Source organism: Rhineura floridana, chromosome 3 (genome assembly GCF_030035675.1).
Source record: "Rhineura floridana isolate rRhiFlo1 chromosome 3, rRhiFlo1.hap2, whole genome shotgun sequence".
NCBI classification, from domain to species: domain Eukaryota; kingdom Metazoa; phylum Chordata; class Lepidosauria; order Squamata; family Rhineuridae; genus Rhineura; species Rhineura floridana.
The window spans coordinates 1,164,041-1,185,282 of NC_084482.1; the positions used below are offsets into that span (position 1 = coordinate 1,164,041).

Here is a 21,242-nt window from a genome sequence, read left to right on the forward strand (position 1 = left end):
GTGGAGGAGGGGGAAGAGAGGCAGTGTTAGTGGAACAACAGCAAGACATGAAACAGCTAAAAGTTTCAGAGTTCCTTCTTGATTGTACCATCTCACCTTTGAGTAGGTGCCATGTGAGTGACTGGTTGGTCCTAGTCCCATGATACTGTCTCCTGCACCCACAGGTGGCATCCCAACTGTCTGGAAGAAAAGCCACAAGTAGAACAAGTATCATTTTTGACTGGGAGGCTTCTCTGACACACCCTTCCACTATCCAGGATGATCCTATGAGAAATGCTACACTAATACAGGCAAGATGTCAATCCTTCATGGATACAGAGGGAAGACCAGGTCTCATAGTTGCAAACAAATAGGCATTTTCTACTAAGTTTTAGTGGTCAGAGTGTTGGCTTTGTGGAGTTTGGACTTGTTTGCTGAGCATGACTGTAAGTTCCCATACTTTCTGGTCTTCCTGAGCTATATTCCCCCAAATGTGTTTCCTTTAAAGTCCCCTAAGAAAAGCTCCCAAAAATTCAACACTACTAACAAGGACAAAAACCCACTCTGCAAAAGAATAGAATAAATTTAGTGAATTTCATTTATACCATTCAGCTCAATCTATAGAAGAGACTGCAGTTTCATCTTTTCGGATTCTTAGTTGTAAGAGTACAGACCACCACACATATCTAAGGCACACCCATTAGGATCTTGCACTTTAAATAGAGCCCTGTCCCATCCCGCCCCCCAGCAATGCAAGATCAGAGTGCTTTTGAAAAAGTATCATCGTTGCTTTCAAAAGGGTTTACCGTATATCCACTGCTGTTGGAGAAACAAAGCCCAGAGCAGCCTATGGGCACACAGAAAGTTTTGCTATTTGGATCCCAGCCAATCTTCCCAGTCTTGGAAGAGGGTCTGAAAATTTCCCCCTGCTTATTCCTATAAACCAGGAATGGGGAACCTCTTGCCCTCCAGATTATTAGATTGTATCCAGTGTAGCATTAAGTCATGGTCCTATTAGCACAAGGGTTACTGCCAGCACCATGAGCCTCCCTGCCTCCCTTCCATCTGTTCTAGGAGTTAACCCAACCCTGCAGATAATGTTTGGGGAGGGTGCATGGCACACGTGGGGGGGGTGGAGCAGGGGAAAGTTCTGCTGCATTAGCAGTAAGCCTTGCACTAATGGGACACATCAGTTGAATACTGCCCCTTGATGGTCTCCAACTCCATCATACCAGATCATCAAGCCATTCTGGCTGACGCCCACAGGAGCTGCAGTCAAAAAATGTATGGAGAGCCACAGGTTCTTGAGATCCACTATAAATAAAGTGGTATCTCAACAACTCCATTATTTGTTCACTTTTCTTTTACCAGACTTGCAATTCATATCCTTGGCAGATTGTATCTGAAAGTGTTTGCCATCTCCCTTGATCACATTCTACTGAGGTTTGGCCACTTCTGTCTTTAGCTGTGTGTGTAAGCAAGCAAGCTGTTGTCATACAGGAAAGTGGTGGACATAAACTCAAGTGAAAAGTATGGGGGATGGGTACAGTTCCAAACAACCCATGAATTAGACCACAGCAGCAAGCAACTCTGGAGTGGTGGCAGATGAAATGCTGAATGAGGGAATGTGCAAATGACTACAACATCCAAACCTATTTCATGTTGCTTCTAAATGCAAAGAACAACCAGCACTATGACAACAACAGCACACAAACTTACTTTGTTTAGGTGGCTCTGTCTGAGTCCAGCTTGAAGGCCACTGGTGAAATAGGAGGTTGGTGATCCTGAATAGAATGGAGGCAGAGGAGGGGCCAGATTGTTCTGTTCAAACCCAGGTGATGACACCTGAAACAGAGAAGCAGGATTCACACCAGCTACTTGTATGCAGTGCTTCTCACTGTCGGTACAACAACTGAAAATGATCCAAGGCAGTACTGAGCCTACCAGGCGATGCAGCACTCCACAGTAACACTTTGCACTTGACATGATTGCTAGAGAGAGAAAGGAGGATAGCAATGGGAGCTGGTCACTAGTTCAGCAGTGCAGTACGGGCAGGAGATGCATTCTGTTCCCCACGCATGCCCCCATCTTCCATAGCTGTGTGTCATCCATGTGCATTTTGCTACAGTGTTAGTGGCTATTTCAGGGATGGCTCAATTTTAAATACCGAATTTGTGGATGTTCCTTAATGGACTATCTTCAATGCACATTAAAGACATTTAAACTAGTGTTCATCACAACATCTTATGGCAACAAATGCCATAATTATGTATTGTAGGACTGTAATTCTGCTGCCCTTCAGTGGTCGAGGTCAGGAACAATCTTTCAGGATATGATATTTTTTATAGTGCCATACAATGAAATCAATACTTGACATTTAGGAATATAAATACTACAGAAGCACAAGCGAGCACCTTCTTGGCAGCTCACTTGAGTCTAGTCCCCAATGGTAGTCAACATGGTGCCCTCCAGATGTTGCAGAGTCTCCCAATTCCATCACCCCCCACAAGTATGGGCAGTTGTCAGCAATGATGGGATCTGGAGGCACCATGTTGGTTGTCTCTGACATGGCTCATCCACGCTGGGTAGAGACATTTAATATAGTGGATATTTACCTTGTGCTTGTTGTGTGCAAATCCACCTAGCTGGGACGTTATCTCTCTGGCCTGGGGATACATTCGTGTTCCTAAGTCCTTTTGACAGAAAAGAGAGACAATATCTCTTTCATTCTGAGTTTTATAGACAATATAATTATGCCGCAACTACTCATGTAATTTGAGTTTATATAATCATCAATGAGAGCCAGAAATCTGTGCATATAGGAACATAGTACATAACTTCCCCAGAAGAAACAGAGCCTTAAGAGTATTAGGATAAACACAAACAGCTCCAATGCTTTAACCTCGTTGTTCATATTCAGAAAGCCACAACAATAAAATTTGTAGTACTCACTGGTTGATACTCAAATGCACAACTGTCTCCTGTCAGCCCAGAAGTGGGCACTACAGGTTCAGACATGGAGGTCTGTGGAATTCTGGGATTTGAAACATTGCCAAGTACACCAGTCTTCAGGCTGAATGCTTTATTGGCCCCACCTGCAAAGACAGAGTTGATTATTAGCATGCAGGCAGTGTGGTGGAAGGACCAAGGATAGATTAGGCTTCCTCCCACTTTAAACTAGCCCCAGGGCTGCAGGAAACACCCTCATTATCTAACCATGCAAGACCTATAGCTACAGGCAGAAACGCTCTGTCCCTCAGAAGTTATGTGCACCAAAAATAGTAATGCATCTGTCCTGGTATTACCATCCCAAGTCTGTGAGAGAGTTCCGTATCTTCCCTTATTGCTGGCAGACTGCAACAATGACATCGACAGCTTTTTGCAGCATCAGGAGTGGACAGAACTAAAAAGAGGGCAATGAGGTGAAACCAAGGATGCCTAGCTAGGGTGCTCTGAGGTTGTTTCTTGCTCCAATATTTAAATAATCACACCAGCCAGAGGCTCTACATTGCTGTGAAATATCACACTCTGATTCACATGTGCCAGTGAGTTCAACAGGACTTACTTCTTAATCATTATGCTTAGGTTGGAGCTTTAGAAAATGGAAGTTCCTCCATTATCAAGATAGACAGAAAGTTAAAAAAAAAATTGACATAACTGATGTTGTCCAACACATACTTGTCCAATTTACGATATGCAATTTCCTCCAAGGAGCAAGCACGATGTGGAGAAGCTTATGATCTATCTTCAAGTACTATTTAGTTGTAATTTATCTTGATAAAGGGCACATTGTTCACTTCCACATGTGAACAAACACCCACACACAACAGTGCACAGACTCACCACACATGGAGGTGCACAGGTATCTCTCACTCTCTCATACACACACAACCACTCTCGCCCATTCTCTCTGAAGAACAGAGTTTCCTCTCCTACCTACTGCCATTGGGAGAAGATGAAACTCTGTCTCTTGATTTTCATAGATTGTTCCCTGAAAATCAAGAGACATTTCCAACCCAACCACCTTTCATTGGTGGCTGCAATGGGGGTGGGAAGAAACACTGCCCCTTGCTCTTTGTGGAAAGATCAATGAAGAGCAAGAGACAGCATTTTCTCTTCTTGCCAGGACAGCGCTGGGCTAAAGACGAATCTCTGCTCTCAGCTCTGCAGTGAGGAAAGGCCTCAACTTAAGAACATAGGAAAAGCCAAAGGCTGGTCTAGTTTAGCATCTTGTGCTCACAGTGGCCAACCAGATGCCCATGGGAAGCCCACAAGCAGGACCTGGGTGCAAAGAGAAGTCTCCCTTCCTGTGGTTTCCAGCAACTGGTATTCGGAAGCATACCGCCTCTATGGAGGAAGAGAATAGTCATCATGGCTAATAGCCACTGATAGCCTTAATCTCCATGAATTTGTCGAATCCTCTTAAATCTCCATCCAATCTGATGGCCATCACTAGCTTAACTAAGTGCTGTGGGCAGGGCTGGCACCAGACTGCAGTGGGCTCTCAGCACCCCACGCAGTTGGCGCAAGCTTAAATAGGCCCAGCCATGTGAACTTCTGCATTGCTGTGCTAGTGTGCTGTGTGCACATGCACACCATCTCTCAAGAGGGTGGCAGGAGTGTCAACACGCTCCCGCTGCCAGTTGGGTGACGGCAGGCATGCACATACAGAGCACCAACGTGCTGATGCAGCGGCCGCATGGTTGGGCCTATTTAAGACCACATCACTTCCCACGCCACCGGATCAGCACACTGAGTGCATGCAAATGCATGCCATCTTGGCTGATGATGGCCACGGCGATGTGGGAGGTCACACGGCCAGGCCTAGGTAAGCCCACACCAGCTGCACAGAGGAGTGTTGCCCTGGAGGCAATCCAGGCCAGTGTTGTGTCGCAGGCTATAATTTGCATTCATGCCCCGATGTTGGCACAGATGTTGACCTCCACCCTCCCTGCCCCAGCCCCTCTCATCTGCAGAGGCCCTTGGCCAGTGTCTGACCTGGCTATATGAAGTACTTTATTTTGTCAGTCTTGAATCTTCCAACACTTAGCTTCATTGGATGTCCACAAGTTCTAGTGTTATGAGAGAGGGAGACAAACTTTTCTCTATCCAATTTCTCCATGTCATACATAATTTTATACACTTCTCTCATGTCACCTCTTACTCATCTTTTCTTTGAACTATAACAGCATTATGATATTGACTGTTTCAGTTTCAATATTTTTCCTAATGATCCCTAACATGGAATTTTCCTTTTCCACAGCTGCCACATACTGGGTCAACATCTTCATTGAGCTATCCACTACAATCTCAAGGTCTCATTCCTGGTCAGTCATCACCAGTTCAGACCCCATGAGTGTATATGGGAAAGTAAGGTTTTTTGCTCCAATATGCACAAGTTTACACTTGTTTACAGTGAACTGCATTTGCCATTTTATCACCCATTCACCCCGCAGCCTGGGCAGGTGGACCAGTTCACCAACAAGGGCCGCGTGGAGGTGGAGAGGGCCAACTTGGCCAGCGACATTATGCGCTTCCAAGAAAAGAAGGAATGTCCCTCCTAAGACCATGTCTACTGGGGTAACTGTGTGCATCGTTTGAAAATAAATTTGTTGCATTGTATTTGTATTGTTCTTGTTGTATTGTATTTTTACTATATATTTTTTACTGGTTATTTCTTGTGTAATTTCTTTTTTTTGTAATATGTTTTAATATGTTGTTCACCACTTTGGAGGCCTTTTGGCCAAAAAGTGGTATATAAATAAACTATAAACAGTCTGGAGAAGTCCTTTCGGAGCTCTTCGCAACCCCTCTTTGCTTTAACAACCCTGAACAATTTAGTATCATCAGAAAACTTGGCCACCTCATTGCTCATCCGTAACTCTAGACCAGCCTTTCCCAACTACTGGGCCACCAGATGTTGTTGGACCACAATTCCCATCTTTCCTGACCATTGGCAATGCTGGCTGAGGCTGATGGGAGTTGTGGTCCAACAACATCTGGTGGCCCACTAGTTGGGAAAGGCTGCTCTAGATCATTTATGAACTTAAAAAGCACAGGTCCCAATACCAATCCTCGGGGGATTCCACTTTCTACAACCCTCCAGTAAGAGAACTGTCCATTTATTCCTACTTTCTGCTTTCTGTTCCCCACCAGTTCCTCATCCACAAGAGGATCTCTCCTCTTATTCCATGACTGCTAAGCTTAGTCAGAAGTCTTTAGTGAGGTACCTTGTCGAAAACCTTTTGAATGTCCAAGTACACTATGTCAGCTGGATCACCTCGATCAATGTGTTTGCTGATACTCTCAAAGAACTCTGGTAGGTTAGTGAAACAAGACTTACCCTTTTGGAAGCCATGCTGGTTCTGCCTCAGCAAGGCTCGCTCTTCTGTATGCTTGGTTATTTTATCTTTAACAATACTTTCTACCAGTTTTCCCGGGACAGATGTTAAGCTAACCTGCACTTAATTTCCAGGATCCCCCAGGATCCCTTTTTAAAGATTGGTGTTACATCGGCCACTTTCCAGTCCTCCAGTATGGAGGCAGATCTGACGAATAAATTACATATTTTAGTTAGAAGATCAGAATTTTTACATTTGAGTTCTTTGAGAACTCTTGGGAGATGCCATCTGGACCCGGCAATTTGTTAGTTTTTATTTTGTCTATTAACCAAGAACTTCATCTCTCGTCACTACTATTTGCCTCAGTTCCTCAGACTCCCTTCCTGCAAAAGTTAGTTTAGGCACAGGGATCTGCCCTATATTCTCCACTGTGAAGACAGATACAAAGAATTCATTTATTTATTTATATTTATTTAAATAAGGTCTTAACTTGGCGCTGAAAAGATGGTAGTGTCGGAGCCAAGCGCACCTCCTCGGGGAGACTATTCCATAATTCGGGGGCCACCACTGAGAAGGCCCTAGATCTTGTCAGCACCCTCCGGGCCTCCCTATGAGTCGGGACCCAGAGGAGGGCCTTCGTAGTAGACCGTAGTGTACGGGCGGGTTCATATCGGGAGAGGCGTTCCGACAGATATCGTGGTCCCGCGCCGTATAAGGCTTTATAGGTTAATACCAACACTTTGAATTTGGCCCGGAAGCGTATTGGAAGCCAGTGCAAGCAGGCCAAAACAGTTGTTATATGGTCAGACCGCTTCGTTCTTGTTAGCAATCTGGCCGCCGCATTTTGCACCAGCTGTAGCTTCCGAACCATCTTCAGAGGTAGCCCTACGTAGAGCGCATTACAGTAATCCAAACGTGAGGTTACCAGAGCATGTACTACTGATGTAAGATCCTCCTTACTCAGGTAGGGACGTAGCTGGGCTACCAACCGAAGTTGGTAGAATGCATTCCGAGCCACCGAGGCTACATGAGCCTCAAGTGAAAGGGAAGAGTCTAAAACGACTCCCAAACTACGAACCTGCTCCTTTAGGGGGAGTGTAACCCCATCCAGGACAGGGTATATATCCACCATCCGATCAGAGAAACCATCCACCAACAGCATCTCAGTCTTATCAGGATTGAGTCTCAGTTTGTTAGTTCTCATCCAGTCCATTGTCGCGGCCAGGCAACGGTTCAGCACATCGACCGCCTCACCTGAGGAAGATGAAAAGGAGAAGTAGAGCTGCGTGTCATCAGCGTACTGATGACAACGCACTCCAAAACTCCTGATGACCGCACCCAACGGCTTCATATAGATGTTAAAAATCATGGGAGACAAAACTGAACCCTGCGGGACCCCACACTGGAGAACCCACGGTGTCGAGCAATGTTCCCCAAGCATTATCTTCTGGAGACGGCCCGCTAAGTAGGAGCGGAACCACTGCCAAGCAGTGCCTCCAACTTCCAACTCCACAAGCCTCTCCAGAAGGATGCCATGGTCGATGGTATCAAAAGCCGCTGAGAGGTCAAGGAGGATCAACAGTTACACTCCCCTCTGTCTCTCTCCCGACATAGGTCATCAAACAGGGCGACCAACGCTGTCTCAGTGCCAAAACCAGGCCTGAAACCCGATTGAAATGGATCTAGATAATCGATTTCATCCAATAACACCTGGAGCTGGTCAGCAACCACTCGCTCCAAGATCTTGCCCAGGAATGGAACATTCACCACTGGTCTGTAGCTGCTGAAATCCTCTGGGTCCAAGGAAGGTTTTTTCAGAAGTGGTCTTACCGCCGCCTCTTTCAGGCAGCCAGGGACCACTCCCTCTCGTAAAGAGGCATTAATCACTTCCTTGGCCCAGCCAACTGTTCCATCCCTGCTAGTTTTTATTAGCCAAGAGGGGCAAGGATCTAGTACCGAAGTGGTTGCACGTACCTGTCCAAGCACCTTGTCCACGTCCTCGAACTGAACCGACTGAAACTCATCCAACAAAACATGACAAGACTGTGCTCCAGACACCTCATTAGGACTAACTGCTATTAAATGGGAGTCTAGGTCCCGGCGAATGCAGAAGATCTTGTGCTGGAAGTGCTCAGCAAACTCATTGCAGCGGGCCACCGATGTATTTACAATGTCCTGTAGGCCTGGATGGAGTAGACCTCGGACCACTCTAAAAAGCTCCGCTGGGCGGGAGAGAGATGACTGAATAGTGGCGGCGAAATGTTGTTTCTTCGCCGCCCTCACCGCACCTACATACCGCTTGGTAGAAGCACAAACCAGCGCATAATTGCATTCGTCGGGAGTTCGTCTCCATCTCCGCTCAAGCCGTCTCCTATCTTGTTTCATCGCTCTCAGCTCTGGCGTGTACCAAGGAGCTGTATGAGCTCTACAGAGGAGAGGGCGCGCAGGAGCGATCGTGTCAACAGCCCGGGTCATCTCTGCATTCCACAGATTAGCCAGGGCTTTGGCAGGAGCACCAGTCCTATCAGCCGGGAAATCCCCCAGAGCCCTCAGAAAACCTTCAGGATTCATAAGTCTCCGGGGGCGGACCAATTTAATAGGTCCCCCACCTTTGCAGAGGGAAGAGGCCACTGAAAGTCTAAACTTCAGCAAGCAGTGATCTGTCCATGACAAAGGGAGAGATGTAAAACTCCCCACATCCAGATTACTATCCCCATGTCCGGTAGCAAAGACCAGGTCAAGAGTATGCCCCGATGTATGTGTTGGGCCACTAACATATTGAGACAGCCCCATGGTTGTCATGGCGGCCATGAAGTCCTGAGCTGCCCCAGACAAAGTCGCCTCGGCATGGATGTTGACATCCCCCAGTACTAAAAGTCTGGGGGATCTCAACAATACCTCCGAGACCACTTCCGTCAGCTCAGTTAGGGAAGCCATTGGGCAGCAAGGTGGGCGGTACACCAAAAGGATTCCCAGACTGTCCCTCTGGCCCAGCACAAGGTGCAGACACTCCAGACCAGTAACTGCATGGACATGGTGCTTGGTGAGTGAGATGGAACTCTTATAGACCACAGCAACCCCGCCTCCCCGACCCTCAGATCTACCATGATGCTGAACCTAATACCCCGGTGGGCAGAGCTGGGAGAGACTAACTCCTCCCTGTTCACCCACCCAGGTCTCGGTTATGCATGCCAGATCGGCTGCCTCGTCCATAATCAAATCATGGACGAGGGAGGTTTTATTATGTACCGATCTGGCATTAAAAAGCAGCAGCTGGAGATCTGAGAGTTGGCTGATAGGACAACCAACAACCCTGCGGGTATGAGAAGGACCGGAAAAAGGCACAGCCTTAGTTATTTACATGTATATTTAATTTAATAGCACTATGGTCACTGCTCCCAGTCGGTTTGACAATGCTTACATTTCACATCAGGACCTGGGTGCCACTTAAGATTAAATCTAGGGTCGCCACTTCTCTCGTCGGTTCCATAACCAACTGTTCAAGGGGCCAGTCATTTAGGGTATCTAGAAATTTAACCTCTTAGTCATGATGACCACATATGTAGCCAATCTACCCATTACTACAACACTTCCTAGTTGGGATACACCCGATTTCATTTGTCATCACAAGATCTCCCAGAGCATTTTGATTAGGGGGACGATAGATCGTTCCCAGTATTAAATCCCTCCTGGGGCATGGTATCACCACCCACAACGATTCTGTGGAGGAGTCTGCCTCTTTTGGGGTTTCCAGCTTGCTGGATTCAATGCCTTCGTTCACGTATAGAGTGACTCCGCCATCAATACGTCCTTCCCTGTCCTTCCGATATAGTTTATATCCAGGGATAACCGTATCCCACTGGTTTTCTCCATTCCACCAGGTTTCAACTCTATATCACTCCGGTGTTAGTAGATCTACACTGGTTACCAGTTGTCTACCGGGCCCAATTCAAGGTGTTGGTGCTGACCTTTAAAGCCCTATACGGTTTCGGCCCAGTTTATCTGAAGGAGCGCCACCAGCATCACCAATTATGCCGCCCGACAAGATCAGCCACACAAGACCTTCTCTCGGTCCCACCAGTCAAAACAGCTAGGCTGGTGCGGACTAGAGAGAGGGCATTTTCGATTGTGGCCCCCACCCTCTGGAATCCCCTTCCTTTCGATCTTCGTCATGCCCCCTCCCTGATAAGTTTCCGTCGGGCCTTGAAGACCTGGCTGTTCAGGCAGGCCTATGGGATCTCTGGGGTGGGTTGCTTTTAATACTGTTTAGCTTAATTATTGAATGTGGTTTTTGGTTTTATATTGTATTTTATTATGTCAGTGTATGTCGCCTAGAGTGACCGTTAATTCGGCCAGATAGGCGACTCATAAATAAAATTTTATTTATTTATTTATGACCAAACACACCAGTTCTCCCATCTTGGCTTGGGGGCTTCTAGCATTAGCATATAAACTCTTATATATCGTGTCTCTCTTCAAGTGTCTCTGGCACCTTTGGTTTGGCCTGTGGTCCTCTCTGAGGACAAACTTGCTCCTTCCTGTTTCTTGTGCTTGAAGACCTTCCAGCAATGGTGTGGTGCCAGAGGGAGAAGAAGTGCCTTTGTACTTCAGCTGGGAGCAAGGGAAAGAGGTGTATAATTTGGGAGAAGGGCATTGAAGCAGCTTTGTGGGCCAGATGCAACCCTCATAATCATCACCCTGCCCTGAAGAGATTTTGTTCAAAATGCTCTAGGAATTCGATTTTCTAACAAGTGTTGGCCAACACAATTTTGGATCGTTGTGCCAAGTAAGATGCCCCAAGCTGTGGCCATCTCACCTCCAGGCTTGCTCGTAGGGAGAAGACTGTGCAGATTTAAGTAAGGATTGAGTGGAATCTTGAAATCTTTTGGTGGTTCTCCTAGCAGAGAGACCTGTAAGAAAAGTAATAGCAAGAACCATTTCCTGGAGTTCTTCAGTTGGTTAAACAGTTTATTTTACAGAAGATGGATGCACACTGTATAAAAAAAATAACATTGAGTCCCATGTTGGGGTTAAAGATGGGTTCTTGCTACAAAAATGTTGAGTGATCTTAAAGTTATAAAGAGAATCCCAGCAACACACACTTGGCAGGTTTTTTTTTTAAAAAAAAAGCACAAGAAGATCTACATACTTCTGACATACTGATTAATTACAGAAGGGCTCATAGGCTAAACACAGCAACTACACTACATTGAACACCTTACAGCTCATTAAAAAAATCAATGCCAGTTATGCTAGTTAAAAGTCCATATGAAACTGGTTATTTTTTCATCCAGTTACAAAATTTGGAATCCAGGGGTGGTATTCAACTAACATGCTCCATCACTGCCAGGATTTCTGTTTGTGCAAAGGGACTTCCACCCTCTCCTCCTGGATGACCTCCCCAAATCTGCTGCAGAGGGTTGGAGAACCCCTAGAAATTTTTTTAGGAGGGGTACCAGGGAAGGGGAGTCCCACTGTGCAAGTGGAAATCCTGGCACTGATGGGACCATGAGTTAGTGCTATGATGCAGACAACCCCACCTAGTATTTCAGTTTATGTAGATATTAGAAATTAAAGACTTTTGAAGTAGAAGAAGAGCAGTGAGGGGAGTGTACAGGAAGGGAGAACATGACTGAAGGCTCAGCTGCCATGTAGATTAAAACATTCCCTACAAGTCCCTCTTCTTTGCATGTTTTAAACCACAGTATTAAAGGCTAGCAATGCACCATAAACACATACTCAGATATTCACTAATGCCAACATGCACTTAGTACTGGATTCCTCGCATAATTTTATTGATGGCCTCACACTTACCCCAGATGAGGGAGGCCCATTTTCTGTCTGCTTTGGCTTCTGAAGGCCACTGATCCCAGATCCCAGGATGGAGGTGGTGAGGCCTTGCAGGCCAGCTGGCGCCAGCTGGGGTCCCATCACAGAGGTCTCCCTCTCCATTCCCAATGGTCCTAGAAATGATGGCAAAGCCAGATTTCCTGAAGGCAAGATTGGAGACTTGACAGGTCCTGGAGCCAAATCAGCAGGTAGAGAGCCACCTGGGGAAAGAACATGCACCCAGATAAATTGTAAAATAAAACAGTTTTGGAACCAAATCATCAGATTGTGACAGTTAATTTATCGATCAAATGTTAACTGACCACTTTTTTATTTCACCGTGGTTAAAATATTCTGTGAGGAACAGAATGCTGCTCTGTAGGTGGACTCCTTTAATCGTAAATTCTGTGGCCTTCTGCAAATGAGTAAGGAAGTGAAACAGGCCGCGCTACAAGGCAGGGATTTTTACACAACTTTGGGGGTAGGCTCTTCTGGTCTAAATCCCTTCTACAGGTACAAAAGTGAAATATGTAGGTGGGTGGAATGACATTAGCGCTGAAGTTTCCTTCTAACACCATCTTCAATAAGAGCAGCGAGGGGAGGGGGAGGAACTCCCCCAGACAATGCGAGAAGGAAGGTCAACCCTGCTCATCTCACTCTTTTGCTAACATTGAGGGTTTGCTGTGCAGCTAGACCCAAAACATCCCTTCATTAATCTACTGTACTGTCAGGCTCACTGCAAACCTTTGTGCACATTCAACTTCAAACTTTCCAACCATATAGAGAAGGGGAGTTCATTTCTTGCTTTCCATGCCATGCTCCTCGAGACGAGGGCTCGCTGAACAACTTGCTGTGCCAGCAGCCTTGAAATCTCCCCCTCCCACGACAACTCTAGGCCTGAGGATACAGTATGGAGCGTGGGGGTTAACCATCCCTTGATCTCTTGTTCAGTCAGGGGGGGAGACCCCTAAGACCCTCCCTCACCTCTTCCCAGGCAGGCTTAAGCCCTCCCTCAAAATCGACAAACAGCTCACGGAGAGGAGGCAGCATCTTCTTTTCTTCCTGCACCACACACACAATTCCCAACTGTTCTCTTTTCTCCCTGCCAAACCAATTAAGCTCCCCAGGGCTGCAGGAGCTACTTTTGAGTGGGAGAGGAATAAGAACAAGATGCATAAAAAGACTTCTCCTGGGCTCTAAGCATCGTCACGCAGAACGTAACACATGAACAACACAGTAGATATCACTGTGGCAGAAGCCACCAGTGCTCAGGAATCATGATCATCACAGAGTCAGTGCAGCTGCTGCAGGAATAGATCTTGATGTTCGCCAATACAGTATATTAATTTGGCTTTTCTACAGTCAGCCAAGTCTCTCTATAATCTAAGCTTTAAATATTTAACCCATTCTTTTTGGTCAAATGCTCAACATCCACCAAACAGCTGAGACAGGCTTAAGTTTGGTTTTGGGCAATGAGCCAGCTAGTAATAGGTAGCCCCCAGCAGGCAAGGATGCAGTAATTTTATTTAATCAGCAGACAGAAGGCTCGCAAGTACAGGCATACCCCGCTTTAACATACGCAATGGGACCGGAACGTGTATGTAAAGTGAAAATGTACTTAAAGTGAAGCAATTATCTATGCATGTACTACACTGCAATCGCCACTAGATGGCAGCGGCATCATGCCATTAAGTGTCCGTAATTGCGAAGAGGGGATATGCTGGCGTATGGAGCATGTCCATTACACCGAGGCGACGTTAAGCGGGGTATGCCTGTAGTCTTTTTACACCAAGTAATCTCAAACATGTAGATTCAAGATACCAATAGCAAGCTGCCTACAAATCCTAGACACCACCTCTTCCTTACCAGCTTATTTATTTTAGTACATTAAGCGGTCAATACAGGTTTGCAGCTAATTGTGGCTCCTGCCTCCCCTAGGCATGCAGGGACTCTTTTTCTTTGCTTAAACCTCTGATCATCTCTATAAACAAATCATAGATCAAAGCCAGCCAAAAAGGTTTTGGGGCTAACTGATCATGTATGCTGGTCTTTTTTTAAAAAAGCAGCCAAACTGCCTAAACAAAGTTCCATATTGATTCAATAGCAGTGCTAGAATGCAAATTCAGATCCTAGCTGGTGGAAGCTGCAACCAATATAGATTCTCTATTTATAAATCCAAGGAACAAGCAGGCTATTGCCAAGTTGACAGGCGATGAGTGTAGAATTGCTATTCACAATGATAAGCTTTCAACAAAGCTACACATGCAAAAGCGTTCCAAGACAATAGCTAAGCCACCAACTACCTTTCCTTACACTAACTGCTCAAACAGTCAAGAACGTCTAGATGGTAACAAGGGGACACATGCTTAGGAAACGGCTAAAATGAACTCTTTCAGAGGTGTGGAGAAAGATTCTACAATGCCGTCACAGTGAAATCCGGAATTCTGTTGCCAGAATCTTAATATTCTCCCATGATATACAGAAGTATGTATATTTAACATTGTTCCAGTTTCAGATTTTGTGAGGTTTGAATTTGGAATTATGTGTTGCATCTTTTGAGGGGAATGGCAAGGTTAGAACACTACATTAAAAAGGATACAGAGGCAAGAGAACACTACACATCACATGCGACTATGTTAACTACCAATATATCAACATCCTTTTTTGGTTCCTAAGCCTTTAGCAGGAACTGCTTATGTGGAGATTTTCCTGCACATTCATGAGTGCTAGAAACTTGCTCATTAAAAAAAGCACTCTAACATGAGATGCCTCAAACAAAATAAAAGTGAGAAATGAAGTTACGTACTCCTTGGCAAGACTCTTCTAAATCCTCAGATTAGGACCTGAACCTCCCCAAAAATGCTGCAGATCAAACAATTGCTTCCACCAATGTCACTTCCTGTAGGAGTGAGCTCCCAGCAGTGCTAGTAGGCAGAGTAATAATAAAAATAAACCACCCCTCTTATTTGCAAGGCCAGGCTAAGAAATAATTTTCTACGTGCAATCCTCTCTACTTTCTTTATTGTAAATAAGATACAAAGAGCTGCCTCCATTCGAGTTGGGAAAAAGTCACACAACTTTTACTGTACTCCGAGAAGCTCAGTGCAAACCACCAAAAAGAGGAGTTCCCAAATAACTTTTCCCTTTTATCAAGGTGCTTCTTCCCCTATACAGAAATAACAAATTGGTAAACCCTGATTACACAGAATGAGAAAATAACAATCCCTAACTAATTGTATTAAGACATCTAGCAATAACAATTCATCTATGGCAATACATGTTAAATTATTAGAAAATGACAGAGACTCATGAAAACGTTTTATATTTCAGACTGTGGCCCCTTTCTACAGAATGCACCACCATCAATATCTTTTTAGTGTCAGGTTAAGACCATCCTTTTCTGCTAGGCATTTGATGGAAGATGCTAAGGTAGTTGCTATGGTGAATTGGCCATGTGCTGGTGATGCTTTTGAGGGCTGGGTTTGTCTTTTGGATACTGCTGTTTTCATATTGTTAGTGATGTTTTTTAATATTATGATGTTTAATTATTCATAATTGCTATGTTTTAAACTTTTAATATGTTGTTAACTTGGCTTGTAAGTCATCTAGAGATTACCCCCTGAATAAAGCAAACAGAATAACTGATAACAGTAAGAGGGAAGCATAGGTGGTCTTAGAAATCTGGTATTTTCTTACATTTTGGGAGGCAGACATATTTCTTGCTAACTCCTTCTCTGGGTTTATTTTGGCACCCAGCATGTCCACTTATGTAAAACCCTCTATGAAAAGAACTGACAATATATGTAAAGTTGTGGTGTAGCGGTTAGAGTGTTGGACTAGAACCTGGGAGACCAGGGTTCAAATTCCCACTCAGCCATGAAGCTCATTGGGTGACCTGGGCCAGTCACTGTCTCTCAGCCTATCCCACCTCACAGTGGTGCTGTGAGAATAAAATGGGGCGTGGGAAAACCACGTACACCACCTTGAACTCCTTTGAGGAAATATGGGCTACAAATGTAATACATAAAATATAGAACACACAGTTCCAAATGTCCACAAGTAAATGCAATTCAGCTGTCCAAAAAGTGGCATATTAATGCTCATCACATTGCCTTGTACACTGCTCAGAATCTATTGTACTTCTTCCACCCTGCTTTTTGCTCTAAGTTGCATTACATAGTCACCCACAATTTTGTTTGAATTTATAACTCACCTGAGTCATTGTGCTCAGAAAGTGCTGTGTCTGTTTTCTACAAGCTTGTATTTTAAAAAAATGGGGAGGGGGGAGAGAAGAGAGGGCAAGCCTGTGCCTGAAGGGATTTCAAATAAAGTTGTTGTGAAGTGCAGCAAAAGTTCTCCTGAGGTCTCAAACTCTCATCAAACCCAAGGCTTTCTCCTATTTGAGGGAGAGTAACTCAACCTAAGTAAATATTCTCCATTCAGTTATAATGGAAAAAGCTCCTGAACTGAATTAGCTGAATTGAATTGAAATCTGCAAAATAAGTTAAATGAGAAAATGAAGAACAGATAAGCTACGTTTTGTGGTCAGCCAATTTTAGCAAGAAGAAGCAGGAAGTTCTTTCAGTCTGTCTCCTTATTCCATGAGTGTTTCCATCTTTTCACTGCCCAGGTACTCACTTTATAGAACAACATTTTCCTTGCTTCTAGTAGAAATCATTGCTCAAATATTGTATTCTGGAGAGGTTGCTGATTATAACCCTACACTACAAAGCACTTACCTGAGGACATCTCACCCAGTAACTGATTTCCTGCCTGAGAAGCTGGTGTATTTGGCATTCCCAGAGTACCATGCTGCAAGGAACCCAGTGGAGACTCACCCAAGATCCCTGGTTTCTGCAAACAAATTAATAGGTTTCGGCAATTAGAAGGCAAGGTTGTTCATGATAAAAATCCAATGCACCCAAGCCATTAGCCCACTACAAGCAGCTAATCTCAAGCAAAGGCAATCTCAAGGGCGTACTGAAGTGAAATGGTCTGAATGGCATAGGGTGCTAAGGAGAAAGAGGATCAACTACCTACAGACACATCACCAGACCCGAGATGCTCTAGGACAAAAGTATCACCAGTCTCCTGTTAAGTCATGTTCAGATAAAGAATAACCTGAGGGAGGTAGAGCATTGTAGATAGCAAGGAGACAAATGCCCCAATGTCTTTTAGATGATCAGAGGATTGGTCTAAGCCCTTTGCAGCAAAGACCTAGCAGTGAGTTTAGCTGTCAGAAGTGGCTCAAACACAGAACATCACAAACAGGTTTCTACTGCACAGACTGTTAGCTTAAGCTCCAGCACACTTGCTGCCTTTTGCCATTCTCCAGCAGTTCTCCTACGGCAGTTTTTGCATTTCAAAGTGAACCCTCACAGCAGCCAACAAGGAAAGCCCTGGCTGCCAGTTTCCTTACATCACTGTTCTGAGTAAACACGTAAGTCCTATTTGAAACTTAGCTTCAAACTGTTAAGATCCAACACAGGTAACTAGGATGGATTTTGCTGTTCAGCTGCAACAATGACAATTTTAACACCAGCCAAAACCACAACATTCAATGTTATTTAATTCCCATGCAACTCCACTCCAACCACTGCAATTTCTAATAGCAATTTGCCCCAGATTCTTCCATCAATGATTGGAGGCAGGAAAGCAGAATAGAAGCCAAAAAAGCCATGTTCTGAAACCCAAATTTTTCAGGACAGAAGAAGACTGAATAAGCGGTGGTCTCCAAACAAGCCCAAGCACACACCGCCACAGAAAAGCCACATTATTTTATGCAACACTCTTGGAACAGGGTGCCCAAGGAGGTATCAGGAAGGTTTGCTCCGCCCAAATTCAGAGGTCCTGCATCAACCCATTTGGGTATACCTCAAGCAGCAATTTGTGAAACAGAGATGTGGAAAACAGGCCTGCTTCATTTTTGTGTGTGACTGTACAACTCTCACCCCTTATCCCACTGCCCCACTGATCCTCGCCAAACAGCTAGATTTTTGCAAAACCTCAGATCACCATGCACAGAGGAAAGGACCAAAATATTGGCAAACTGGCCCACTCTGTCATGGACAATTAATTTTGCTCCACAACAGTACAGCTCCCTTGATGACACATAGACATACAACACTCTCTGGAATTAATATGCTCCAATCCAGCCTTAAGGAAGGAAGCAGCAGCAGCGGGTGCAGACGAAGTAATGTGGGCCCGGCTACTGGGATGAGAGCTCCTCATCAACCAGTACCCTCCCTTTACCTCTAAGAGCCACTATGCTTGGCCTTATGGTACAGCTATGCTAAAGGCTACTTCAAGTCCCTGGATCTACCATACACATTAACCTCCCAGCCAGTCCTGCAATTATGGGGTTTAAATGTTTGAACAGAGTGAAGTCCTACATCTAGAGGATTGTCGTACATAGCACATTCCCCCCAGTGAGACTAGAATATTGTTAAAGCTGGAGAATGGTCACTGCAATGCACCTTCAGGGAGCATACAAGCTTTAAACACTCACACATAAGCAGCATGATTGTCACACACAGGTCAGGCCTACCACTCACATGGAAAATGGCCTGGTTTTCCTTGTTCTGCAGGAGTTGCGTCCAGACCTGATTTTGGACTAAGAGCAAGTTCCCCAAAAATGCCTTCTGGAGCAGAAAGCAAAGAGAGACCAGAGACAGGGTGATTAAAAGCCAAAAGAATAAAAACACACACAAAAAAGGAGGTTGGAGAGCAAGAGCCTTCTTCAAACTCTTGCTATATACAAAGGTAAGTATTACAAGGACATTTCTATCACCAGAAGATAAACCAGACTGGACCCTTGCACTGCAGGGATTGGAAGAAGCCACATCTGCTAAAGTTTCCTCTGCAATGCTCATTCAGGACAGCATTGCAACAGTACACAGAGAAGCTCCAGAGAAGAATGAAAGAAGAGATACAACTAGATTCTCTTAAGTGCAAGGCTAACGCGTTAGGGTAGAGATGGACAGTGGAAGGTTCCCCAAAGCCAGGGGGGAATGCCCCCGCTGCATGTATAGCCCCAAAGCACTTGCTTTTGACAGCAATCGCTCCCGTTGCAGAGCTGAGATGTGCATCTGGGATACAGTTTTTCTTTTGGGGGGGAGGAGAGAAGAGGAGCGACTGAAAAAACAATACATGAGCTATGGAACAACAGCCCATCCTTGGACAGGGCAAAAATTAGCATCATGATTATTCTGTAATTATTATTACCTGCTGTGCTTGTGTTTGATTCTGAAGTGCTAGCTGGAGTAGAGCTGTGGACAGGGCAGGGTTGGTTAGCAGAGGCACCGATGGAGGGGCTCCCAGGAGTCCTATAAAAGAAAAACAAGACGTTTAATGGGGGGGGGGAATCCCATCCTATCAAATACTGCAGTATTGCGAGCGGAACCAGAGAGAACAGCACAAAGTGTGAAACCCTACATAACTTTTAAAGAATCAGAATACTTTATTCAGTTTGGCTTTTGATGAATGAGGTGAAGCTAGTTTTTATTTTATTTTACTTGACTACACTAGGTAGGTACAAACCCTCACACTGGGTAAGTGAAGAGTAAGAATTAGTATCATTCTAGGTTGCCTCATGAAGAACTCTGAAGCATATACCAGATCCACAGAAGTGTCACTTTCCCCATCTGGTATTCAGCAATAATATTATGGAAGAATTCAAGCTCTTCATGATCTGAGGATAGTTTACCTCACAAGTGTAAAAATAAAAAATAAAAAATTAAGGTGAATGTAGCAGTATAAATCCTGAAAATATTTATTATAATAAGGTGAAATAAACCAAGAATGCATCAATATAACAGAATATATCTAAATTTATACATGAAAAGTTTTTTACAAAAATGTATGTCAAGAACAATATATAAGTATGAATATTGTTTCTGATATGGAACAAGATTAGTAGGAGAAATCAAATTCTGATGTGGTGAGGATGTTTTCAAGATGGTCCAGCCAGACGTGTTTCGACACAAAATGTCTTTTTCAATGGCCTTAAAGATAGAAAGAGTATACAGCACAATATAATTATGTCTTAATATAAAAAAATATTTTTATAGAAAGAATCTAATCTAATATAAAATATACATACTATAAAACTGGCTCACAACATGAATCAAATATAATTCAGTATCCAATGAATTCTGTAAAATATATAGATATACACATAAATAAAAGAAATAATACAAAGAAATATCACAGAATTTTTTACACATAAAAAAGAAAAAATATTATTTTTAAAAGACTTACATTGCAATTAATGCTTTTAACACATTGTCCTTGCCCACAATTTTTTTTATATAAGGGTTTGGCAAAGTTGATGCTCTTTTTATACTAATTAAAACCTGGAGGCCTAATTACTAAACACCAGGACATCTGTGTGAGTTTTCTTAAAGAAATATAACAAAGGGTAATCCTGCATACTGAATTTTTTTAAAAAACCAAACAAGTGCTAAGTATAATACATACATCAATTATATTCCTGCTTTAATACTCTGTCATGAAATTGTAATCATCTTAAATGAAAAAGAAAAACTGATAAACATAAAATAAGTTTAGATTATAAGACAGGCAGCCAACTAATTTCTTCATTGAGACCATATGGACTTATGGTTTTTAAAGTATGAATCCAAAATAACTCCCTTCTTAACAGAAAATTGTTCAAATTTTTACCTATTCCTTTACCTTTTTCTATAATCCAAAATTTTAAATCAAATTCAGTATGACCTTGATTGATGAAATGATTGAGTAAGGGGGCATTACGTCTCATATTTCTGATACAACTTTTATGTTCACATATCCTGATCTTGATTTTCCTGGTAGTCATACCTACATAAAAAAGGTTACAAGGGTATGTGATATCACAGATAACCCCTTGTGTGTTACAATTAAAAAATTCTCTAACCTGGAATTTCCTATTTTTTGACAAATTAAATAAATATTTGGTCTTATTGTTATTATTGCACACACTGCAATTACCACATGGAAAGTTTCCTGCTGGTGGATTTGATATAAAGGAGGAGGTAGTGGTCCTGGGTATCACCTGAGTATTTGAATGTACCAAAAGATCCTGCAAATTTGGTG

At 43.8% G+C, this 21,242-nt stretch overlaps 1 protein-coding gene across 3 annotated transcripts in view; it reads right to left on the reverse strand.

The window, feature by feature from the left end:
- Positions 1 to 21,242, reverse strand: part of RAVER1 (ribonucleoprotein, PTB binding 1) — a 60,029-nt gene that overhangs the window by 1,742 nt on the left and 37,045 nt on the right. Inside the window, exons 6-14 of one of the 3 annotated variants that reach the window (XM_061613764.1) lie at positions 19,374 to 19,474; positions 18,704 to 18,787; positions 16,889 to 17,003; positions 12,135 to 12,370; positions 11,137 to 11,230; positions 2,932 to 3,074; positions 2,595 to 2,672; positions 1,699 to 1,824; positions 97 to 180 (exon numbers count right to left, since the gene is read on the reverse strand). In XM_061613764.1, coding sequence (XP_061469748.1) covers positions 97 to 180; positions 1,699 to 1,824; positions 2,595 to 2,672; positions 2,932 to 3,074; positions 11,137 to 11,230; positions 12,135 to 12,370; positions 16,889 to 17,003; positions 18,704 to 18,787; positions 19,374 to 19,474 — 1,061 coding nt within the window. Of the gene's footprint in view, positions 1 to 96; positions 181 to 1,698; positions 1,825 to 2,594; positions 2,673 to 2,931; positions 3,075 to 11,136; positions 11,231 to 12,134; positions 12,371 to 16,888; positions 17,004 to 18,703; positions 18,791 to 19,373; positions 19,475 to 21,242 lie in introns of all 3 variants that reach the window. The other 2 variants (XM_061613763.1, XM_061613765.1) reach the window with 2 other exon arrangements.